At 41.2% G+C, this 27,070-nt stretch overlaps 1 protein-coding gene across 2 annotated transcripts in view; it reads left to right on the forward strand.

The window, feature by feature from the left end:
- The window catches only part of Ars2 (arsenic resistance protein 2), an 842,642-nt gene that overhangs the window by 502,824 nt on the left and 312,748 nt on the right, over nt 1-27,070 (forward strand). For both annotated transcript variants that reach the window (XM_080275726.1, XM_080275727.1), the window contains one exon: nt 6,592-6,777. In XM_080275726.1, the coding sequence (XP_080131852.1) occupies nt 6,592-6,777 (186 nt within the window). The remainder of the gene's footprint in view (nt 1-6,591; nt 6,778-27,070) is intronic.

Here is a 27,070-nt window from a genome sequence, read left to right on the forward strand (position 1 = left end):
TGGCCACAAACAAATCGTCTCCATCTCACCCTGTCCCCAGCCATTTCACTGCCCTGCTCCCAATTCCTGCCATCACTAAATAGGAAAAAAGTGCCTATCTTCGCCAGATAATTTAATTTGAGAGCTCAAAGTTGGTCAACTTCTTCTCCATCTCTTTGAATGACCTCTTTGTCAGCAAAACAACAGGAATAATACCAACATCATTTTTATTCAATGCTATAAGGATGAGAAGCAGTGAAACAGAGAAATAAAAATGGCAAACAAATGGTGTGGATGTATCATCTACGTCTTGGGACTGAATGTTATTCTTTTATTCTTAGTTATCGATGGGCTTTATTCATTATTCATTTCATATATCATGATGGAATTCAAAGAAATTTACTTGTTTAGGATAAATGCAATGATGTTTTAATGTGAAATGGTAGAGCAACATGGTTGAAGATTGTACTTTTCAACCATAAACAGTAACAAGTGCTCCTCTCGCCACCTGATTCAAGTGAACCTGTGCTTTCTCCTCTCTCGCCAGCTAATTCACTGAACGCATTTCTCTCTGCCTGAGATAATTTTTTCTTGGGAAGACACACCATCCTTTCACGTCATCGTCTTTTTTTCGGGTAGAAGAAGTACAGTCAGCAACTGCACACGTATATACAGGCATTATGTCAGGATGGAGCTTCCTGGAGAAGGCTTGGCTGCTTGGCGGCTGGCACGTTGCTTTTGTTCATTGGAGGTTTCGCCATGCCATGTTTCGGGTAACACACATTCGTCTTCATGCGATGTTGGTATTAATGGTTACATTTTTCTATCTATCTATCTATCTATCTATATCCCGACGCCCTAATCCCGCAAAGGGTGCCCGCAGACAAAACACCTCCAAGTCGCTCTCACCCACCATTTGACTACCCTCCCCCCAACTCACCCCCCCCTCACTCATATACCTCTCAACTCCATCCCTCCACCTCTTCCTTGGTCTACCTCTCCCTTCCTCCACCTCACCTACATACACCTCTTAGTCTTTCATTCTTCATTCTCTTCACATGTCCAGAGCACCTCAGTGTATTTCTCTTAATCTTCTCAACCACATCCACATCCACCCCACAGCGTTCCTTCACTTCTTCATTCATCAACCTGTCCCTCCACGTCACTCCACATGCTCCTCTCAAGTAACTCATTTCCACTGCCCTCACTCTTGACTTGTTCCCCTCTTGCAAGGTCCACGCCTCGCTTCCATACGTCAGAGTAGGGATCACAATACTATCATGCAGTGACTTCTTAACTTCCATACTCACCTCCCTATTTCTCATCACTGCTTTCAATGTACCAACAACCTTCCTTCCCTGCTGTACCCTTTCACGCACTTCATCCCCTAAAGTTCCATCCTTGCTCATCACACTACCCAAGTACTTGAATGCACTCACATTCTCCATATCCTCACCATCCAACCTCACTGCACACTCTGTGACTTCATTCCTCTCAAACACCATAACTTTACTTTTGTTTACATTAACTTTCAGATTCCTCTTCCTACTCACTGTCCCAAATTCATTCACCAAACCTTGCAGCTCCCAGTCATCTTCACTCAACAGTACTGTATCATCAGTAAACAGCAACACTGGAAGCTTCCAAATCTCACCCTCATTCATTAGAGCCACCCCCACATCCACTGCCCTACCCTGCACCTCCTTTACAACCCCATCCATGTATATATTAAACAGCCATGGAGACATCACACAACCCTGTTTCAGTCCCACATTGAGATCAAAGAACTCACTCAGCTCACCATCCACTCACACCGCAGCCCTAGCTCCCTCATACACACTCTTCACAGCACTCAACATTTTCCCCTCCACTCCATATATTCTTAATACCTTCCACATACCTTGCCTATCTATTCTGTCATAAGCTTTCTCCAAGTCCATGAAGGCATTTTTCAATATGTAATATGTTGTACACACTTTTCAGCATTTAGCACGTGACTGATTAAAATAGTTTATAAGGCAAAATAATAATGGCTTCACAGCATTGGTGCACCAAGATATCTATAAATATGTGATGAGTAGGGTCAGACCCAACTCGCATTAATGGTTGTTAGTGATTATTTTACTCGATTGATCTCAGTATAACATATCTATAATATTACTATAGTATGAGAAGGATGATTTCGTCGAGAAATAACGTAAGTGCATCCGTAACCATGATGGAAGGGATTTTAGAACTCATGTGACTATTTCAATTCCACAGGGTAGACCAACTTGTAGTACTGAAGCAGCTGATGATCACCAGCAACTGCGATTTAGTGACGGCAGGAATTCACACCCCCCTTTCTTATATACCTCTCCACGCCATCCCTCCATCTCATCCTTGGCCTTCCCCTCCCTCTCTCCCCCTCCACCTCGCTCACATACACACTCCTCATCAGTCTCTCATTCTCCATCCTTTCCACATGGCCAAACCACCTCAGTGTGTTTCTCCTAATGCTTCCAATCACTTCCACATCCACACCACAACACTCCTTCACATCCTCATTTGTCAGTCTGTCTTTCCATGTGATTCCACAGGCTCCTCTCAAACAACTCATTTCCACTGCTCTCACTCTTGACTTGTGTCCTTCCAACAACGTCCAAGCTTCACTTCCATACATTAGAGTTGGTATCACAATACTGTCATGTAATAACTTTTTCACTTCCATGCTCACTTCCCTGTTTCTTATCACTGCCTTCAAAGAACCAGCAACCTTTCTTCCTTGTTGTACCCTTTCAAGCACTTCACCCTCCAAACTTCCATCATTACTCATCACACTACCCAAGTACTTAAATGTACTCACATTTTCCATTTCCTCATCATTCAGCCTCACTGTACATTCACTGACTTCACCTCTTTCGAAGAGAGAGGATAAGGAAAGAAGCTCAATGGCAGTTTGAGAAAGACATTATAAGGAAAAATAGTAATCAACTGAAACTTTTTACAGCTACATCGAAAGGAAAACCAAAGTTAAAATCCAGTCCATCATGGATGAGGGGATAACCTATATCCAGGAAAAAGATATGTGCAAAGTTCTTAACAAAAATTTCCAATCAGTTTTTACAGAAGAAAGTAATTTTAAGAGAGTTGATAAGGAACATGCATGCCCACACGTAGTACCAGATATACGATTACTGGAACGAGGTACAGGAAGAGTTGAGTAAATTAGACAAAGGAGAAGCAAATGGCCCTGATGAAATTTCAGGTTGGGTGCTACATGAATGTGCAGAGGAGTTAAGCAGATCTATATATTTAATATTCAAGGAATCCTTAAGTCAAGGTAAACTACCAGATATTTGGAAGAAAGCAAACTTTGTTCCCCAGTTCCAGAAAGGAAGTAGAATCCACTCATCCATAGACCAGTATCCCTGACCAGTGTTATAAGCAAAGTACTAGAAAAGCTAATAAGAAAAATTTGGGTAAACGATCTGAAAAGAATACAATGTGATAAGAGAAAGTTCAGTTTTAGAAAAGGAAAATAATGTATTACAAATCTATAAAGATACTGTGATAGAGTTGCAGAAACACTACAGAAATGAGAGGGATTGGTGGACAGTATCTACTTAGATTTTATAAAAACATTTGACAGAGTACCACACCAAAGACTTATATGGAAACTGTACTATCAAGGAGGAATCCAAGGTAATCTGTTCTGTTGGATGCCGAATTTTCTCAGAGAATGGGTAATGAGAACAGTACTAAGGGGTAATTACTCCTCATGGAGGGAAGTGACTAGCAGAGTACCACAGGGCTCAGTGCTGGCACCAGTTATGTTTTTAGTACGGTATATATAAATGATACAGACAGGAACATTGGAATTGGAAGCTATCAAAATATTTTTGGTAATGATGCAAAAATACAAAGGGGAATTACAAACACAGACTCTTGCACAGAGTACAAGAAGAATTACATAAGCTTCATGAATGGAGCAATACATGGCAAGTGGAATTCGATGTGAACAAAAGCCATGTAATTAAGTTTGATGAAAGTGGAAAAAGACCAGATTGGGATTATAAGCTAGGTCTAGGAAGTTCAACCTTACACATATTAGAAAAGAAGGATGTAGGTGTGATTATCAATAACAGACTATCACCTGCTGACCACATAAATGAGAAGGTACGACACATGGACACACACCTTTCTAATATGAAAATAGCATTCACATATGTAATGAAGGCATGCTGATAAGGATAGTAACATCATCATACCAACCTTTGAATATGCATCAGTGGTCTGGAATCCTCATCTCAAAAAACACATAGATAAGATTGAAGAAGTACAAAGGGCCACTACAAGATAGGTTCTGAGCTTAAAGGATGTACGATGTGAAGAAAGACTAGAACAACTGAACCTGTCAACATTATAAGAGAAAAAGAAAGAGGAGGCATAATTTTTTCATTCATTCATTGCCAGACGCCATGTATCCCAAATGGGGTGGCCAAAGGCTTAGAGTTAATTGTTTTACAAGGAGGGGCACTAATCCTCCACCAACCCCACTTGACTCGTAGGGATGCCAACAGCATCTGGTGTTCCCAGGCGGTCACCCATCCAAGTACTAACCAGACCCAACGTTGCTTACAGTATATAAATGCATCTCAGGGCAAGAGAAAACAGACATCAGTGAGTATATAACCTATGGGGAAGCATCGGCAAGAGGACACTTCAAAGAAACTGCCTAAAAAAGGAAATGGCAGAGACATAAGGAAATTCAGTTTCTCAAATAGGGCAGTTGATGAGTGGAATGCACTACTGAATGAAATAGTGTGTGCCAAAACTACTGATGAATTTAAGGATATGTAAGATGAAAATGGTTGAATACATGGGACAGTACAAGCTTGACTCATTCCTTTAACCCCTCCATGGCCGAAGGCCCGAAATTTTCGGTGCACGCCAGGCCGACGCCGGGGCCATTTTTTAAAGTTTCGAAAATTTATTTATTTTTTCTTGCCATATTGAAGAGAAAGTTCAGATGCACCTAACAGTGCAAATCCCAGCTTCCTAGACGCATTTTGTGGCTTGCAATGGAGCTTGGAAGTTGCAGAAATATCGGCAACCGATATCCGCCGCCCAGGGGCGCTGCCGCAACGCAACTGGGAAGGTGTTGTTATTTATTTATTTTTTTTACCTCCCAAAACAATGTGAATGGTGCTGGAATGTTGTGCATATATGAGATATGATGATATTGCATGATATCAGTACTGTACATAATCTGTTAGGAATGGCTGAAAAAAAAAATGTTATGAATAATTTTTCACATTTTTTATATAAAATATGTTTATGGTAGTTTCGAGTTATTTTTTACGTTATCGTTGTGCTCATGCATGGAAAAGGGAGCGAAAGAGTTGAATTTTCGGGCCTAAATGAGAAAATTGCATGTCCTCCAAGGCTAGACTCTGCCACGGGAGAATAAAAGTGGAAGGTTAGATCCGATTAGCAATACGGAAGTTGAGTCACAACTTCAAGCTCCCACACCACGAGCATGGCTAACAATAGAATCGTAATGCAGTTTCAGACCTAAGAATAAGTCTAATTATTACGAATACAGATACAAAGCAAAAATAAATACGTTTACAGATGGGGGAGAACGTATTTTTTCCGTAATAACATGTTCATCTTTCTCTGTCATTTTACGTTCATCTTTCTCTGTCATTTTACGTTCATCTTTCTCATTTTACCTTCTTATTTTTGCAACATATATTGCTGTCTCGTAAAAAGAGTGGTTGTGTGTGTTTTACAAGGGAGGAAAAAGATTGTATTGTCTGTCTGGGTTGAGATGATGGGTGTAACTATGTGTTTTTAGGCATGGCCACGAGCGAAAAAATCGTACATCCACTCGTCATGACAGCAGGTGGTAGACTGACAGATATGTTGAGGGGGTGAAGTCAAGGTCAGTCTCATGTCCCAGATTTTCGTTCACTTCCCGAAGGTTTTCAGAGTTTTCTACAAGTTGCACTACATCTAATGATCCAAACCATTACAGTAAAACCTGAGCAAATAGGTAAAGATACCAAGACAAAAATGTACTTTTCACTTATTATCATGTCTTTTTTTGTATGTGCCTGTTTTACTTCATAATCGTAAATAGGTGGTTGTGTGTGTTTTGCAAGAGAGGACAAAGATGATATGTTCTGCCTGGGTCGAGGTAATGGGTGTAGTTGTGCTTGTTTAGGCGTGGCCAGGAGCGAAAATATTGAAAATCCACTTATCACAGCAGCAGGCTCTGAACTGTTTGATGAGGTGTGTGAGAGTGTAGTGTAGGTCAGGGTGAAGACGTTCAGAACATTCGTTCACATCCCAAAAATTTTTGCAGTTTTTAATAGGCTGCGCTCAAATGATGCCGGCGGCCATTTATCGGCTAAACGTCATTCGACGCCGGCGGCCACAGAGGGGTTAAAGATACAATTAGGTAAGAACACACACACACACACACACACACACACACACACACTTATTTACTTCTATGCATTGCCTAAGTCTCTCAAGATTTTTTTTTTTTTTTTTCAATAGGAAATTCATTGTGATGATTAACTTGTTTAAAGTCTCACCCTTGTCATTCCTTTTCCATTGCAGCTACGAGACTGTGAGCTTGGTGCAATTGTGAATCGCGACCTGAGCAGGCGTATCCGCACAGTCAACGGCATTACATCACATCGTTCAGTGGTTCGGGCTGACATCAAGCTGGCTGCCAAGATAATTCAGAATCTTGACTCTCGCTGGTGCCTGTGGTCTGACTCACCTACACCACAGGAGAATCCAGTGAGTGCACATTGTGTGTGTATTTACCTAATTATATTTACCTAATTGTGATATACAGGAAATGAGCTACGCTCATGGGGTCCAGTCTCCATTTCTCAGTAAGTCAAATTTAGCTTTAAACTCGTTTAAGTTTTTAGACTGGACGATCTCTTTGTCCAGGCTATTCCACAGGTCTATACATCTATAAGGAAAACTATATTTCTTGATATCTTTCATGCAGCTTAGCTTCTTCAGTTTCATCCCGTGTCCTCTTGTTACTCTCTTATCCCATAAAAACAGATCTTTTTCAATTTTATCAACTCACATCATGGTCCTGAACACTGCAATCATGTCACCTCTCCTTCTTCTTTCTGTGTGTGTGTGTGTGTGTGTGTGTATTTACCTATTTGTATTTACCTATTTCTAGTGCAGGCATACCTCAGCATACGAACATAATTGGTTCCAAGAGGCTGTTCGCAAGTTGATTTTGTTTGCAAAATGAAAATCCTGTACAGTACTACACATACAACACATAAAAAACATAAAAAACACTGTACTGTTTACTGATTCATCGGTATGGTTTTAAATGTTCTTAAGCAGTTTATATTATGAAATATAAATGCATAAATTAACACAAGAAAAACATACAGTATAAGACACAACTCTGTTCCTGCTCTTCTCCAGTGCCTGTTTACGACTGATGAATGATAATGGAACGTGTGCCACCTGCAAAGATGTGGATGTGTTTCATTAGTTGTAAATATACTTTGGACGTAAGCGATAGCAGAGTTATCTTATTTTATAAACATTACTGTAGCTCGCCTGAGGGCAGACATAACAGGACTTGCAGGAAGTGAGAGGAGGGAGGTGGTGGAGTGGGTTAATTGGAAGAGTGGGTGAGGAGAGAGCAGTGGGTGAGTTGGGATTTTCAGGAGAAGCAGGCTGAACAGATGTGACTGAAGGCTCAGCAGAGGAGGTTGAAGGCTGTAGTTCGTCTAATTTCATTTCCACCCTTGAGAAGAACCTCGTGGTTGACGACTGGGAAGCATTCTTCATTTTCTCGTCAAAGATGAAACGATAGCAGGCCAGGGCATCATGCTAGATTCTGCCAAACCGGTCGGCATTCGGATCCTGTTCTTCAAAGGAAGCAAACCCTTTCTCTCTCATTCCAAAGACACCTGTTAACCCCTTGATAGTCATTTTCCTGGTCTGGACTTCCGGGTCATCGTCTTCCTCCTTCCGATGTAAGTCTAACTCCATTAATTACTCACTCATCAGTTCATTCTTATGAGCCTCCAATAACTCATCAAAGCCCTCTTCCTCCAGATCCATATTTAGTTCCTTACTCAGCTCCACCATGGTAGCAACAATGTCAGTGTCCGTGAAGCCTCTGAAGTCCTGCACAAACTGGGGGCAAAGTTGCTCACACACCGTTCATGTTAGTCTGTTTCACCTCATACCAGGAAACAGCAGTGTTTTGGATGACCTTATAGATGTTATAATCCCTCCATAAGTCATGCAAAGTCTTGCCTTCATCAGCTTCAGTTGCTGCTACTGCCTGTCTCAGTGAACTGCAGAGGTAATACCTCTTGAAGGTGGGAATAACTCCCTGATCCATGGATTGGAGGAGTAAGGTTGTGTTTGGTGGCAGGTACACAACCTTAACATTGGGGTGATAATCATTAAGGTTGGGAGGGTGTCCAGGGGCATTATCAAGGACAAGGAGAATTTTGCAGGGAATGTTCTCCTTTCAGTATTTCTCCACTAGTGACACAAAGTGGTTGAAGAACCAGTACTCAAAAAGGGCAAGGGTAAGCCATGCCTTGCTTTTTACCATCCATATCACTGGGAGGGATGCCTTAGGGATGTTCTTCAGGGCACGGAGACTAGCTGAGTGATACACGAGGAAAGGCTTCAGTTTGCAGTCACCTAAAGCATTGCCTCCCACCTGGAGAGTTAGCCTGTCTTTAGAGACCTTAAATCCTGGCGTACTCTTCTCTTGCATTCTTTTGCAAAATAAACCTGTCTCATCAACATTGAACACTTGCTTTGGGAGATAGCTGCCCTCCACGATGATCTCTGCCAACGTAGACAGGAACTCCTCTGCTGCTACCGCAACCGCACTACGTGCCTCACCACTTACCTTCATGTTACGGAGATTAGCCAGTGATTTAAAGCAGTAAAACCATCCAAGACTTGCATTACTCTACATCCTTTTCCTCAGGATATTTCTTCTTCAGGTATCAGCCCCGTGGTGATAGGGAAGCGCTGGTGAATCTGGTTGTCTATCCACACACTCAGAAGTTACTCCATCTCCTCCATAATAAGCCCACATTTTTTGGCAATGATGGTGGACTTCATGAACACAGCACCCTTCACATGCTTAAGATTATGCTCCTTATCCTTAATCCCTAAACTGCGGGGATATTTTTGCTTGACTTGCATGTCTTGCGGGCATATTCGCACTCCGACAGACTCTCTAAAAATATTTGCCAAAAATCAGTTATTAGTCCTAGAATATTAAAATTACATATGCATATGGCACATACCTTCAGCTTTCTCCTGGGATGTTTGTTGAGCCTTCATCGAGTACCGTAGGACTTGTAGAGACCTCTGAAGTTGGGTAACAGAGTCTCCACTTTACACTTCCCAACAACCTGTAATATGATTACCACAGCCTGATATTATCACTAGAAACACAATTCTATGATTCTCAAATAGTTTGGAATCCATATTAAAAAAAAAACACACTGTGAAAGCAATGAAAATTACGAGCGCGTATGACCTTCCCACTTGCACTCGTTCGCCTCTGGTGTTCTGTTATTTATTATTCATAAAAAGACTCACACTTTATATTTCTATTACTATATAACACTTTTATATATCTACAGTCTTTATCCATAAGTTTCCTTCAGTAATAGTAGTTTATTGTCACAGTAGGCATTCAATTTCTCTTTCAGTAAAATACTTAGCATTCACTTTCTCGTCCTGTATACTAGCATTGAGAGTGAATCTGTCACTTTCACTTCCACTTTCATAACTCATAGTATGCATACATGCTAGAGTGAATCTTTCACTTTCATTACTCCTAGTATATATACTCGTATTCCTATAGCACTACTCATTTACGTTTCTATTTACATTATTTACATTTCTATTTTATTTACACTGTGTTATGCATTGTCACTTGCAGTAACTTATAAAACTATTTTCCACTGTTCACTTATATTTACATTCATTGCTTTCACCTGCTGTTTACACTTTATTTACATTTCCACTTGCACTGTTTTACTCACCAGAAATGTGTAGTCACTGTCTATCATTTTCATTGACAAATTAGTCAGTTGATGTTCCACAGCAGTCACTTAGCCCTTTACCCCATTCCACATGAGGTTTAGTTGGGGGTAGAGGTCACAAGGCCCTTTGCGTGGGGCTAAAAAGCAGCGGAATTGGACAGGCGTGAATCCCACGTGGTTTCACCTTGAAAGACGACAGTAAACTGAATACAGTGTGGTGGCCTAGCCGCCTAGGGGGAGTGCAATGCTGCCAATGTCAGCGTGGTGACAGCTGCTAATATATACGCTATGAAATGATTGGCAGGAAATCTAGACAATACATAATAAATTAGGTAGTTCCAGGTGAATGTAAATATCACTTAGGCTTCTCTCTTCCTTTCTTGTATATATTTTTATTACGAGAATAGATTATACGGCATATTTCAAGGGGAAATAAACAGCGAAATTAGCAAACGAGTGCACTTGAGGTGTTGTCAGGTGATAATTAGCCAATTCCAGGTATATGGCACTATCACCTACCTTATTTCTTTTTTGTATATATTATTTGGTATAAGAATAGGGCTTAGGGCTTATTTCAATGGATGAAATCAGTGGAAAATTCCAGGGAAGATTTACTTAGCGTAGCACGGTCGGGCAGGCGAGAGGAGAGGGTAATGGAGGGGAGGTAGGGAGGGGAGTCAAGAACAGGGAGAAATGGCTAAATTGTCAACAATGGATGGGAGTACAGATGAGATTAGGAGTGCTGACTAGTGTTGGACATTGGCAGTACTGGTAGATGATACAAGCCACCACTTGAAAGCCCGTGCGAATTCAAAATAACACAGAATCACAAAAGTGACGCCCCATGGTATGATCCCTTGCTCCCAAGCGTCACAAAAGTGACGCCCCGTGGTTAACCCTTTAACCGCGGGTGTCATTCCAGAATGACGTTGCAAAAACTGGACCAAACCGCGGGTGTCATTCTCGAATGTTTGTGAATATTTTGAATACCCCGCGTTTTTTCCGTGCGCCAATTGTTTCAAGGGAGAGTAGCTATTAAGTTCTTTCACTCCAGCCGACCCCCACCTCCCTCTTCCCCCCCCCTGGGGCCCCACCTCCCACCCCCTGGGCCCCCCACCCCACCCTGGACCAAACACGCATCAGTATCTGTCCAGCTGTGTGAGTGACAACACTGCTGATGTGATAGTGAAGTGCAGGCAATTACAGTGCCTTTTACCTGCCTTAGTGAACACAGAGTGGGTGTTTATCGTATGTGCAGTGTTCATATATGTTTATAGTATTATTCTCAGAATGAGGTTGGCATTTGGTAATGGTGTGTGAGCGAAAAATAGTGATTACAACACAACTGATATGGCAGTGAAGTGCGGGCAATTACAGTGCCTTTTACCTGCCTCAGTGAACACAGAGTGGGTGTTTATCGTATGTGCAGTGTTCATATATGTTTATAGTATTACTATCAGAATGAGGTTGGCATTTGGTAATGGTGTGTGAGCGAAAAATAGTGATTACAACACCGCTGATGTGACAGTGAAGTGCAGGTAATTACAGTGCCTTTTACCTGCCTCAGTGAACACAGAGTGGGTGTTTATCGTATGTGCAGTGTTCATATATGTTTATAGTATTATTATCAGAATGAGGTTGGCATTTGGTAATGGTGTATGAGCGAAGGTAATGGTGTGTGAGCGAAAAATAGTGATTTTACACCCCTCACTTCTAACGGCACTGCCCGTCCTGTGAAAGTCAACAAAGTCATGAAACCTACATCAATGGAAAGCTGAAGGTTAGTACTTTCTAATGGTACCTTATTTTTTTTCTCTAGCTTTATTCTGTGCAGAGTTATTAAGGTTTAAAGGTTTGTTTACATTTGGCTGAAACCCCCGCGGGAGAGGACAGTCAGGCCAAAACAATACCCGCGGTTAAAGGGTTAAGGGGTTAACAGTTGTCCCCACAGTTGATCTGTTCATCCCAAATGAATCCGCCACTGCACTAATTCTATCACATTTGTTCAATATGTTTTATTATTTCGAGTTTTTGTTCCATAGAGGTGGCACGTTGCTTCCTGGATAAGTCAGAAGCACCACTATCAGCACGCTTGCATTTATCAGCCATATTAAATGGAGTGAAAGTACTAAAAGCACAATGAGCAGTGATCCTCTCTCCTCCAGGTGAACAAAACAAAAACAAAAGATGGCAGGTTAGTCCCCTAGCACCCACACTGCCACCTAGCGACCCACCTCGCAACTACTGTCACCCGCCACATTCAAAAGCGGTTGCAACGGGCCCCTACAAGCTAAATTAGTTTTTCGTGGTTATGTTCGTACCTGTGAAATGTTCGTTATTTTTTTTGCGTTTGCATCTTTGGAATGCTTGGATCTTGAATGCTTATAATTTGAGGTATGTGTGTATACAGGTATTGAGCTAAGCTCATGTTGTCCTGTCTCCATATCTACATTTATCTAGTCAGTTTTAAACATGAATGTATATTGCTTGCACCATCTCTTTGTCTAAGTCATTCCAAATACTCATTCTTCTATTCGGGAAACTGAATGTTTTAAGATCATTAAGACATCTGCTTTTCCTCAACTTGAAGTCTGGACCTCTTGTTCTTCCATTATCTAACACAAAAAGATTCTCTCTATCCATCCTTTCCAATTCTCTTACATTGCTAAACGTCATGATCAAGTCGCCTCTTGCCCTTCTCTCGTGCACTGTTGGTATCTTCAGTTTTTCCAGTCTCTCTAGTTTATCAATATGCTCTAGGACACCCTCTTTACTTTATCAATATGCTTCTTGAATTGAGGTGACCATACCACAGCTGCATGCTCTAATCACTATCAACTCCCTCAGCATTTCCTCGACCATATAATTAAAAGCCACTCTTATGTTGGTCAGTAAACCGTAAGTGCCCCCAGTGATTCTGTTTATGTGCTTTACTGGTGCCAGGTCATCCTGAAGAATCAGTCCAAAGTTTTTCTCATCTTTTCTTTTATTGATTATCTCATTGCCCATTTTATATGTCCAGCGCAGTCTTTTTTTCACTTATTCACATTTCTAATAGATGACACTTCTTGGCATTAAAATCCATTTTCCAAGTCTGGCTCCAGCTGTGGAGTTTGTCCAAGGCCTCCTGCAGTTTTTTACAACTCTCAGTACATTTAATATGTTTCATGATTTTAGCATCATCTGCAAACATACTCATGTAACTATTCATACCCTCTAGCAAATCATTTACATAGATCAAAAACATTATTGGGGCTAAGACAGAGCCCTGGGGTACTCCACTAGTCACATTTCACCATTATGAAACTTTGTCTCTTATAACTGTTCTCATCTGCCTTCCTGTCAAATAATCTCCCATTCACTTTAATAGTTTCCCATTTCCCAGTACATTTAATAATGTTTCGTGATTTTAGCATCATCTGCAAACATACTCATGTAACTATTCAAATCCTCTGGCAAATCATTTACATAGATCAGAAACATTACTGGGGTTAAGACAGAGCCCTGGGGTACTCCACTAGTCATGTTTCTCCGTTGTGAAACCTTGTCTTTTATAACTGTTCTCATCTACCTTCCTGTCAAATACAGTCGTTGCTCATTTTACGATGATTCGGTTTACGATAATTCACTACAACGATAATAGAAAAGTTCCACCCCAAAATTCAATTTACAATAAATTTCCCGCTATAACTATTTTGCCATCTGAAAGCGCCAGGCACACACAAGGTGACCGTCGCTTGTCTCAGGCAAGATGGCAGCCCCGACGTCCAGGCATTGTTATGGTTCAGGTCCTGCCACCCCTTCAAAGCCCTGTCTTTTCAACTTGTTCATGCTTGCCCCCCTGTTCTCGCGACCTCTCTGCCAAGCATCGTACTACAGTACTGTGGATTTGTGTGTCCAGTGGTAAGGTCAGTGCCAGTGTAGGCCCCAGTGCTATGGTTGGTGTAGGTATGGGTCCCAGTGCTAAGGTTGGTGCAGATATGGGCTGGATTCCCCTCCCCCTGACCTGTTCCTGTCTGACTCAGAGGCTGACTACTAGTGCCTGTAAGCACAGGCTGTCCCTCAGCCTCGGGGGGGACAACTTGGAGACGACTTGGACCAACACAGGAAGGAATGAAGATGGGTTGTCATTTATGGTTAAGTCCTGGTTAGGTGACTTTGGGAAGTTGAGTTGACGTAACCCCCCTTTTAAAATGGGTTTCAGTATCCCGATTTACGATCAAATCGGTATACGATAAGGTATGACCTGACGTAACCCCATCGTAAAACGAGTAATGACTGTACTCTCCCATCCACTTTAATAGTTTCCCATGCACCCCTCCAAAGGTCTTCAACTTCCACTTATAGGGCACCCTGTCAAATGCTTTCTTGAGATCAAGATAGACACAATCTGCTCATCCCCTCTCTCTCTTGTATGACATCTATTATCCTGCTATAGAAACTTCATAGCTTAGTAACACATGTTAGTAACACGCATGTGTGTGTGTGTGTTTATATAGTTGTATACAGGATTTGAGCCAAGCACATGTCCTTCCTCCACATCTTAATTATTCATTCTGCTTTTAAACACATGGATGTTCTTTGTTTATTTGCACCACCTTCTCATCCAGACAGGTCCAAATGTCTATACTTCTGTATGGGAAACTAACTTTTTTCACATTGTTTAAGCATCTGCTTTTCTTGATCTTCTTCATTTCCTATTACAGTAATTTTCTCTTGTTCATCCATCATCATCCACAAACAAATCTTTATCTACCCCTACCAGTTTTAACTTCTGTAAACATTGTAATTAAACCTCTCTCTCTCTCTCTCTCTCTCTCTCTCTCTCTCTCTCTCTCTCTCTCTCTCTCTCTCTCTCTCTCTCACAGAGCATTGGTAACTTCAGCTTCTTCAGTCTCTCTGGATAAGACTGTTCCCTCAGACTTGGTAGCATCATAGTTGCCATCCTCAGTACTTTTACCAATACTCTTATGTGCTTCTTCTAATGAGGTGTTCAGATCACTGCTGCATATTCTAATTTTGGTCTTATGATGGATGCAATCATCTCTCTCAACATTTCCCCATCGAGATAGCTGAAAGCCTTTCTCCTGTTAGCCATCAGTTTGTACATATGCCTTTTCAGTGATATTATTCACTTGCTTCTCAGGTGATGGATTATTCTGAGTAGTCACTCCTCGGTCTTTCTCTTCCCTTGCTTTGCTAATCTTCCCTCTTCTCATTTTATACTCATTAATAGGTCTCTTACTTCTTTTTCCTATTTCTAGGACTTGGCTTTTTTTTTACACTAACTCCATTTTCTAAGTCTGGCTCCAATTGTACAGCCTATATAAACCATTTTTGCTGTTTCTCACAACTGTCACCAAATTGGATTCACTTCATAATATTTGTATCATCTGGAAATATATTCATATAAATGTTTAAGCTTTCTTGCATATCATTTACATATATGAAAAATGCAATAGCAGGCAGAACTGTACAGGTGGTCCCTACTTACAAATAGGTTATGTTCTGGGAAACTGCTCATAAAGTGATTTTTTCCCAAGTCAAAAATGCATTAGTACTTGGATGGGTGACCGCCTGGGAACACCAGATGCTGTTGGCATAACGTTCTTCCTACGTGTCAAGTGGGGTTGGTGGAGAATTAGTGCCCCTCCCTGTAAAAACAATTAACTCTAAGCCCTTGGCCACCCCATTTGGGATACATGGCATCTGGCAATGAATGAATGAAAAATGCATTAAATACACCTAACCAGCTGAACATCATAGCCTAGCCAAGCCTGCCTTAAACATGCTTAGAACACTTACATTAGCCTAAAGCTGGGCAAAAATCATTAACACAAAGCTTGTTTGTAAAGTGTTGAATGTCTCATTTATTGAATACTGTACTGAGATTATCAATTGCCAAAGTCCAAGTGCACTTGCGATGGGCATTATGGGCTGGTTCACAGTTCCCCGACAGGAAGATTCCCTGTCACAACAGAAACAGAACAAGTTGCCATCTAGACAATTTGCCATCAGACAGTTCCCTGTCAGAACATGGAGGAGTCCCCATCAGTAGGCTGGGAATCTTAAATTTATATACAGTAAAACCTCGATATCATGGACTTCAATAGACTGGAATTCGCTTTTATCAGAATCGAGGAGCTGACCGGACTAAATCCTTATATATCAGAAAAAGTCCGATGAAGCCAGAAGTGGTTTGGACTTCCTGACTACTTCAGGTATGTTCACCACAATAAGATAAATAAAAGACATGTTTATCAGTGTCCAGTACAGTATTATGTGAATGTATGATACAGTACAGTACTGCAGTGGTAGTGAAAACAGTTTAAAAACCATTGGTGCGATCCAGACTAATGTCTTATGTCAGAAAAAGTCTGGGTTAGCAGGGGGGAGGCCAGATGTTGCTTTTATCGGAATTTTGCATTTTTCAGAATGGCTTTGGCCCCAGTTAGTCTATAACAGTGAGGTTTTACTGTATTTATGTACACCTATTGTATAGGGTATTCATATGGTTTTAATGTATATTGACTGTTTACTCAAAGTTCATAGACACTTAAATAAATGCTAATGTCTCATATGTAGTCTGATGTTAAATAATGAAGTGAAAATTATCATACATCGCCTGGTTCGTGTTTCAGTATTACAGTACCTGTATATTTTTTCCATTGATACCGACCATTTGATGCCACATTTTACATTTATCATAAGAACAATAAACGTGTCAAGTGGGGTTGGTGGAGGATTAGTGCCCCTCCCTGTAAAACAATTAACTCTGAGCCCTTGGCCACCCCGTTTGGGATACATGGCATCTGGCAATGAAACTTTTACAACTCATATAACTCAAAAACTTTTATACTTGCAAAGTAAATTAATATGTAAATAAATGATGGGGAATCTTCCTGACAGGGAATTGTCCCAGAGCCTGTGGCCTTGCCGCCATCATGTTGGGCAGTTGAGTATCATCTCAAGAATGATTGCCTTCCCTCTTCTTCTCACCAGTAGCAGGAGAGACAGATGGGCATTTCATAGACATGATGGTTGCACAAAGCACAACATAGATATTGGCGGGTATCCAAAAAAACGCTGGCAGCTACACTGTAGAGCATCGGAGCATTGATTGTTTACATAAACAAGCATCGGAGCATCAATTGTTTACATTAACAACCGCCCTGGCAGACTGGGACTTGGCTCACTGCTGCTGCATTGTACCATGTATTGCTAGCCCGGGAAAAGATCAGAATTCAAATTTCGAAGTATGGTTTCTACATTTGTAAAGCCAAAAAATCGTAAGTTGACTGTTCGTAGGTAAAGGACCACCTGTACCTTGTGGCACTCCATTAGTCACACTCTTCCATTGAAAATACTTGTCTCATAACTGTCTTCATTTGTCTTCCCACTAAATAATTTTCAATCCATTTTAGCAATTTCTTATTCACTCATTCAGGAACTTTTAATTTCCATCCCCCAAAGCACCCTACCTTCACCAATCTAGGCACCATCAAACACAAACATACAAATTTAGGAATATTCAGTGCATGTATTTAATAGAAATAAGCAAGGTTAAGGGATCTCACCTTAATCCTATGACGATATTGCTTAAGTGAATGAAGTGGGATGGTGTTGGGAAGTACTTAGAACCTCTCAGCATGAGGTGGGGATGCTCCCTCATGCTGTTCTTCCTTCTCCAGCTCCTCAGCCTCCCTCAGGAAGCCCTCAAAGTCTGCCTGGTTTTGTTTTGGTTTCTTCCTGGTTTTGTAGATCGTACTTATGGTCGACTCATTCCTCCCATATTCTTTCGCCAGGCTTGCAAACTTCTCTCCCTTCTCTGCACGACAATTGAACTCCAAACGTTGACTGTACAACAACGGCGGCTGCTTCTTCGTGCCACAGGTCTTAGAGCGCTTTTTGGGGGTTCAGGAGGAACCATGGAAGGGAGGAGGTGGGGTGAAAGTGCACAAAAAAAGGCAGGTAGCTCTCGTACCGCACGGTGATGCGCTGTACTGTGCGGGTTGGCGGGCAGAACAACAACAACATGGCAGCATTAGTATGCACACTTGCCACCAGGGACAGGTGGTGATTGGTTGTTGGGTTGCGGTTATGAAATTGAATGCCACGGTTTACGATTCTCCTCGGAAAAGGCCCACTTCGGTGCCTAGATCCGCGATTTTCATGACTTAACAACAATTTAAGGATGCTGGCAGTCTGACAGCCACTTTGCCGCGGATTACAAATCCGTGGTTTATAAACACGCGGTTTACGAGGATTGAGTGTAGTTTAATTACGTATGAGTCTGGAGAAGTTTGAGGAAGTGAGGAGTGTATGCAGCAGCACAAACTATTGATTTGTGATATGATGCGTAAAGAACGAGTGATGAAAAAGAGGATACGTACCTAAGAGGAGAATATGGAAGCTGGAAAACCAAGCAGTAAGGGATGCTTTCTATAGAGAGATGAGGAGAGTGGTGGCTGAACAGGGAGCTGTAGACAGAGGCATTAAAGAACAGTACAGAGCCCTTAAGAGTAATCTCTTGAAAGTTACTGATGTACTATGCGGTTGGACAAGAGGACCACCAAGACACAAAGTAACTTGGTGGTGGGATGAAGCTGTAGAAGCTACAGTTAAGGAAAGAAGAAGGCTTTTCCGGGAATGGAAGAAGGGTGGTAGCAAGGAGGAATACTTGACTGCCAAGCGTAGGGCTAGAAGAGAGGTATACAGGGTAAAGTCTGAGTCACAGAGACTTTTACTTGATCACCTAAATCATGGGGAAAGGAAAAATATGATATTTAAGGTTACAAATCAGATGAAGAAGGATAATCGGGATGTTATAGGTGAGCAGTGTGTGAAGAATGATGAAGGAAGAGTATTGGTGGGCAGTGATGATATTAAAGATGCATGGAGAGAGCATTATAGCCGGTTGTTGAATGAGGAGTTTGACGGGGACAGGGAAGGTTTGGAGCCAGCAGATCCAGTGTTTGGCCCTTGGCCTTTGATTGATGCGGCAACTGTGATTGAGGCAATAGGCAGGATGAAGGTGGAGAAGGCAGCAGGCATGTCTGGGTTGACTGCTGAAATGTTGAAGGCCTCAGGAGATATAGGGGTGAGGTTAGTCACTGACCTGATAAATATGATTATTTATGAGTGTATTGTCCCAGATGATTGGCTGAAGAGTGTAATTGTAAATGTGTATAAAGGGAAGGATGATGCCCTGGAAAGAGGAAATTATAGAGGTATAAAGCTTCTAGATCAGATAATGAAGGTAATGAAGAGAGCTTTAGAAGATATGATTAGAGAAAGAGTGAATATTAATGAGATGCAGTTTGGGTTTATGCCAGGTAGGGGGACCACTGATGCCATATTCATTGTTTGACAGCTTCAGGAAAAATATATTGGTAAAAAAAGGGATCTGTATTTTGTTTTTGTTAATTTGGAAAAGGCCTTCGACAGAGTCCCTAGAGAGTGGTGAAATGCGCAGTGAGAAAGCTTGGGTTGGAGGAGTGGCTGGTTAGGGTGGTTATGGCCATGTATGTGGGTGTTCACACCCAGGTAAGAGTGAATGGAGATTTGAGTGATGAGAATTCCGTGAACGTTGGTGTGCATCAGGGGTCAGTTTTGAGTCCCATGTTGTTTATCATGGTACTTGAAGCCATCTTACATTGCTTCAGAAACGGACTCCCGTGGGAGATGTTGTATGCTGATGATTTGGTGTTGATTGCAGAGAATGAAAGGGAGGCAGAGGAAAGGTTTAGGAAGTGGAGAGATGGTATGGGGCACAAAGGCTTAAGGGTAAATGCAGATAAAACAAAAGTGATGATATCTAGGGTTGGTGGCGGTACTGTCAAAGATGACGGAGAGTGGCCATGTGCAGTTTGCCACAAGGGCGTGGGAAGTAATTCCATCTTGTGTGGTGTTTATGATAAATGGGTGCACAAGAGATGTAGTGGTTTTAGAGGTAGACTGCGAGATAATGCTGATTTTATGTGCACGGCGTGTCGGGGAGAGCAGGTGGAGATTGTCAGGTGTGAAAGGATTGAACTTGCTGGTGAATCTCTTGAGTGTGTGGAAGAGTTTTGTTATTTGGGAGACATGTTGTGTGCTGGAGGTGGGGCTGGAGCTAGCTCTGTGGCTAGGGTGAGAAGTGGTTGGAAGAAGTTCAGGGAGCTCTTTCCCCTCCTGACTTTGAGAGGACTCTCCCTACATGCTAAGGGGTCTTTGTATGCAGCATGTGTTTGGAGTGTAATGCTGTATGGTAGTGAGACCTGGGCAGTAAAGGAGGAGGATATTCGCAGGCTCAGGCATACAGAAATGACAATGATTAGGTGGATGTGTAGTGTGTCCCTGCGTGCAAGGTCTGGGGTGGCTGGGTTTACGATGGAAGAGTTGAGAGGTAGGATGGGACTGGAGTGTATTGGTGTTGTGATGACGAGAGGTAGAGAAGTGTTAATACAGTAAGACCTTACTATAACGGACTAACTGGGGCCCAAACCATTCCGAAAAATGTGAAATTCCGATAAAAGCGATATCCGGACTTCCCTCTGCTAATCCAGACTTTTTCCAATATATCAGACATTAGTCCGGATCGCATGAATGGTTTTTAAACTGTTTTGACTACCATTGAGGTACTGTACTGTATAATAACTTCACTACATTAATCAAATTGTATAATATATATAATAATACTCCTTCATTTTTTTTTCCTCTTCCTTCTGCCTACGGGTGACTTTACACTCCCTCTTCTGTCTTTCTTTCCTTCATTCTTCCCTCTTCCTTCTGCCTGTGGGTGACTCTACACTGAGTGCCATCCAAATGGTTTCCTGTACACCAGGAAACCATTTACTACGCTGGGTGGTAACCATATAACCAAATTTTGGCGCCTGGTGGTTTAATGAGTAATTAAGGCACTTCAGTCGGATTGAGCCAGTGAAGGTTTATATCCAAGGTGTGGTTGGAGTTTACTGCTCACATAATGCTACTCAGGGATGAGTGAGGCTGGTCACTCTCATCTTAAATGTCAGGACCAACTGCATAGCCCCGGGGTCCTACCCTCCTCATGAGGCTATGTAGGATTGGATGATGGATGGATGGACTGTACTGTACACTGATGAACATGCCTTTTATTTACCTTATTGTGGTGAACATAGCTGAAGTGGTCAGGCAGTCCGAACTGCTTCTGGCTTTATCAGACTTTTTCCGATATACTGTATAGGAATTTAGTCCAGTAGCTCCTCGAGTCCGATAAAAACGAATTCCGGTCTATTGAAGTCCGTTATATCAAGTTTTTACTGTATTGGGGGTGGGGTTATGAGGGGTCGACCAAGAAACACATGGGACAAGGTCATTAAGTGTGACCTCAGGGTTAAGGGCCTGAACAGGTAGGCTGCAATTGATCGTGCAGCATGGAGAGCCGCCATTAGGTGACCAAGGCCGACGCATTCAAGCATGTTGGAGCCTTTAAAAACTAAACGAAATGATATGATAGGTTATCCCCTCATCTATAATGGATGTATTTTATCTTTAACTTTGGTTTTCGTTCGGATGTAGCTGTAAAACAGCTTCGGTTGATCGGTACTTTTATTTATAAATGTCTTCCTGAAACTGTCCTTGAACTTCTCACCTTATCAGTCATTTCTTGCCTGTTTATAGGTGCTAAATGCCCCCTTACTATTGTGTCTTGTGTATCATTTCCACAGCAAGTCTCTTTTCTCTTTTGATTTTTTTACATTCTGGGTTTATGCCATATCTTTATCCTTATTTCTTTTTCATTGTGCTGAGGGATATAATTTTAGACTCTTTTTTCATAAATTTCACAGAATTTTCTATATATATCATTTATATCTTGTCCTCTAAGCTCCATTTCCCAATCTGTTTTTATGAAGTACTTCTTTAGGTCATGGTAATTGCCCTTTTTGTAGTTTAGGCTCTTTTTGTAACTTTCATTACTACTAACCATATCATATGCATGCCTGAAGTTGGTCACACTTACCGAATGGAGGATGATATATTATGTTGTCGCTATCATTATCTTGCCTGGTAAATGTAAGCTCTAATAATGATGGCTCATCAAGTCCTCTTTTTCTGGTGTTTTTTCTTTACATATGATTAAGTTCTTTTTTTAAACATTAGGAAATATTCAGTTATTTTAGTGATGAATTAAATAATGAAATTGGGCATGTAGCAGTCTTGAAAAAATTCTCATTCATCTCTAATTAGAATTACATTTGCATTTTCAGTCATATATGAAACTACTGAAACATTTAAATTATGATCCTAGTAAGTGTTTTATTTAACAACAGTATATAAGTTACCTTATTGAATAGGGCTCAAGAATAGTTAGAGTTATACATTATATTGTCAGTCTCATGTGTTCACTTGTTAATGAATTCAAACTAAGACCTTCACACAAATTGTGAAGTCTTCCTTGTCACATTATCTGTATTTGTGGTACACTTACTTGCAGGGATACAAGTGCAGTATACTTTCTCCCTTATCATGGGAGATGTTATACATTTTCATAATTTGTTTTATAGTCCTACCCTTAACCACTTTACAGTAATACTTTTTACCACAAGCAAGGTAAGGGATTTGAATGATACCCATTTACAAGGAGGCCTTGGGTAGACAGGAGTTGCTATACAATTGTGTTTTCATTATATTATTATTATTTTCCCAAGCTAAATAGCAGCAACTTTTGTAGCTCACATTTCAACTGCCATATATTTGATATGATATGCATATGGAAAGTTCTCCCCTCTCCCCCCCTTTTCTTTCTTCCATGTAGCACTCTACCCTACATATTTTACTTATTTATACTGTATCTGTACTTAGCGCTGTATATCTAATCAAAATGTAGGCCAGCAAAATATTCGAGTGACTTGTATAATGAAGCTTATCATATTTAGTGCATTTGTACAATTTAAAAGAGTGTTCCACACTTCCATGGGTCAGCCTTATTCACACTATGATTGCTTTCTAAGTTGCATGATCTCACAACTGCTGAATTAAGTCCCCAAACCATGAGATCTTTGCTTAAGATCTCGTCCCATGTTTTCCATGGTGTGCCTGATGGGGTTCTTTCCAAATTCAGGTCACATGATGTAGTGTGTTGCTCTTGGGTGCGTGCTGCTTCATCTGTTTCTTCCTTCTTTCCGTCCTTCCTCATCTGCCATTCTTTCTTTCATTCTTTCCTCATCCTTCAGTCTATGGATGACTCTACACTGAGGGACAAGCCAAATGGTTTCCTGTACCCCAGGAAACCATTTACTACGGTGGGTAGTAACCACATAACCAAATTTTGGCACCTTGTGGTTCAGTGGGCAATTAAGGCGCTTCAGTCGGATTGAGCCGGGGCAGGTTTATATCCAAGTGGTGGTTGGGGTTAAATGCTGACATAATGCCATTCAAGGTTGAGTGAGGCTGGTCATCTCATTTTAAATGTCAGAACCAACTTGCCCTGCCCCGGGCTCCTATGTTCCTCATGGGACAACACTGGATTAAGTGATGAATGAAAGAATGTATGAATGTTACGAAAAACTCCGGTACAAGATGTAAGAGCTTCTGATCCCAACAGCTGTTGTAGCTTCTTACATCTAGAGTATTTCTGTTTATATTTGCTTTGAAATCTCCAGTTAATATAATTCTTTCAGATTTCTCTTCCATTCTATGTACACGTGTTCCTCCCCTAACGCAGGCATTTGCATCTGCACCGACCTCCTGTTAGGCAGATACAGCTACTGCAAATTGACTTAGGACCTCCCCCCACAAGGGATTAAAAAATACAGAAATCATAGTATATCATATAGTTTGTTCATGAAATGCCATTCATTAAAATGAAATCTTATTTCCCTTGTGTTTCAGGACCAGTTGGATTCGTTTTGTCATGGAATCATGTAGATCTTTAAAGTGATCTAAGGACATTTCTTTGCACCAAACATTTGTCAGTTCAGTCTTGGAGGTTGTCCACATTGGGTGTTTTCTTCTTTGCCATGATTTTCTTCATCTTTGCCCAGCAGTTTCCTATCGGATTTAGATCCGAACTGTTGCCAGGCCAGTCGAGGACCTCAATCCGATTATCATTATCATTACCATTTTGTTACCTTTCTTGACTTGTGATGTGGAGCTGAATCGTGCATGAAAAAGTCACACTTATGAATAGCAAAAAAGTTTAACAAATGATCTTTCAGAACTTAAATGTGCCGGCCACCATTCATCAAGGTCTTAGAAAGAAAGTAGAGGCCTCTCCTTCCCATTTCACCTGAGAAACACCCCCTACCATTACTGATTGTGGGTGCTTAACAGTCGGCACCATGTAAGCAGGGTAATATCGACTATGGGAGGCAAACGACAAACCTTGGCAAAACCCACCTAGAATACTTGAAATGTACTTTCATCGGAAAACATAACTTTTCTCTACTCATCCGATCTGCAGTGTGCATACTTCTTGGCAAACTGAATGCGTTGCTTCTTCATGTGGTCAGTGAGAAGCGGTTTCTTGGCTGCGGTGCGGCTTGGCAAACCCAGCTCCTGCTGCAAGCGGTGTTGGATAGTTCAAATTGAGACATTTTGTAACAGCTGGGGATGCATTCTCTTCAATTCTGCTGCTGTCAGTCGAGGATTCTTGATTACTTCCCTCTTCAGAAGCATATCTGTACCTCTGGAAGTTGTCCTCTTCTTTCCACCGCCATGCTTGTGCTCTGGTACAGCATCAGGTGGCAGGCTGTGCACTGCAGCAAGAATCTTCATGACGGTCGACTTTGCGCATCTAATACGCGCACAAATGGTGTTGATAGGGACATTATCCTGCCTCCATGCAATGATATGGACCCTTTCATCCCTTGAGCAGTACTTTCCAGTAGGGATGTGCCGATAGTATCGGTATTGGCAGTATCGGCCTTTTTTTTTATAGTATCGGTATCGGTATCGGCAAGGTAAATATTTGGCCAATACTCTGATACTTTTCTGGTTTATTATGTGATTCAAGACACTCATGTTTCATGACACTGATAAACAGATGGTTATGGTATTATATTATATTACATTACATTATAATTACATGTATAATATAACATTATCATGTGTTAATATTATATATTGATTACTATATAGGTTAAGCCCTTAATTCACGCGAACTTTTTTCACGCGATTTCGGTTATCCACGAATTTTTTGTACAATAATCAAAACAAAATTATAATATTCAAATAAATAATTGTAATATACAAGAGAAATAAATAAAATATAAAAATGCCTACCTGCTGCCTGTGTGCATACATATGTGTGTGTGTGTGTGTGTGTGGGAGGTCGGTCTACCACGCACCACACAGTCAGTTTGAATCCGACGGTCGAACCATGCGTGACTAGCGAATCATTATTTGTGGCTTATTTTTCTGCCTTCCAGTGATTGCTTGCCTTGTCTGCCAACATGGGGCCTAAGCATAGTGCTAGTGATGCATGTGGTAACACACCAAAACGGACTAGTAAAGTGATGTTGCTGACAGAGAAAGTTAAAGTGTTGGACTAACTTAAGGGAGGAATGTCGGTGACAATTCTCCGTCAAGACGATTCCCCGTCATTTATTTACATACCAGTTTATATAGCAAGTACAGTACACTAGTTTTTTACTTATATGAGTTATAAAATCCCCCTGAAAATTAGTTATTAAAGTATTAATTAATCAATAATAAGTATATCTATAGAATGACAGGAAATCGTCCATGTTTTGATGGTGAATTGACTTTGTGGTGAATTGTCTTGGAACCGTGTGTTTGGGGTGAGTCAACTGTTCTTACAATAAAGAAGGCAGAACGTAGCATACGGGAGGCAGTGAGGGCTAGTGCACCAGACTGTGCTGAAGTGTCTCCACCTACGCCTGTGAACTGACTTGGAACTGTGTGTTTGGGGTGAATGAGTCAACTGTTTGGACAATAAAGAAGGCAGAATGTAGCATATGGGAGGTAGTGAGGGCTTGTGCCCAGACTGCTGAAGTGTCCTCATCTACGCCTGTGCTTGTCAGGTTTCAGTGTTAAATTTCTTACATTTTTGTTGTTTTTCATACTTTATGCTAGTTTATAAGATGTATGTAGTGCATAAACAGTATTATACAGATTTAATATACTTAGTAGACATGCGTAATTATGTGCACACAAGGGCAGAACATATACGCGAATTTACCACATACGCGAAGGGTCTGGGAACGTAACCCTCGCGTGAATTAAGGGCTTACCTGTATTGCTCCTGCATTAACAACACTCAGGTTACTGGCAGTCCTACTCTATTTTCCTCCTCCTCTTAGGGTCACTACTCTCCATGTGCTCAGAAAACAGGTGAATGCTGGGTAAAAGTTCACAAACTATATATACTACTTCAATTTTGACTCTGTGAGTCTGTGACTTTCCTTTTCTTTTTCTTTTTTTTTTTCCTTAACTGTCAGTACTGTGCAATTATAGGCCTATAGTTACTTCCAGCTTCCCCTGTTTCTAATATTAAAGCACAAGTAACTCTATACTTTTATAATATAAGCTTATAGAAGTTACAGATTAAACACAGGGTAATCAGAATAAAAAAGTTTCGGTATCGGTATCGGCTGAAAAGTGGTTATTGGTATCGGCCAACATCTTGGTATTGGCACATCTCTACTTTCCAGACATGACAACGCAACTCTAGGAAAATAACAGGGCATACAGTAATGCATACAAAAATAAGAGGGAGGTGCAAGCTTGGAGCGACAGCGGCATATACTCCCACTCTCGCTTCCGGGCAGGCACTGATGTGCTGAGTGTTTCACCACCTCCTGCCAACACCAGAGGAGTTGCCAGTTACTTTTTGCCCAGAAATTCAGTTGTTAGAGGTGGAAACACAAAGCAAAGAAAGAGAACTCTCCCATAGCAATTCTGTGTGTAAGTCCTAAGCCAATTTGTGGTAGGTGTATCGTGTTAGAGGGTCTCTTGAAAACCCCTATTTCCTTCTGCACCCCAGCCCAAAGTCAACTTTTTCCCCTCGTGGTGCAAAATTTTTTTATACCCCC

Source organism: Coenobita brevimanus, chromosome 62, assembly GCF_032717465.1.
Source record: "Coenobita brevimanus isolate Jiangsu-jjx chromosome 62, ASM3271746v2, whole genome shotgun sequence".
NCBI lineage: Eukaryota > Metazoa > Arthropoda > Malacostraca > Decapoda > Coenobitidae > Coenobita > Coenobita brevimanus.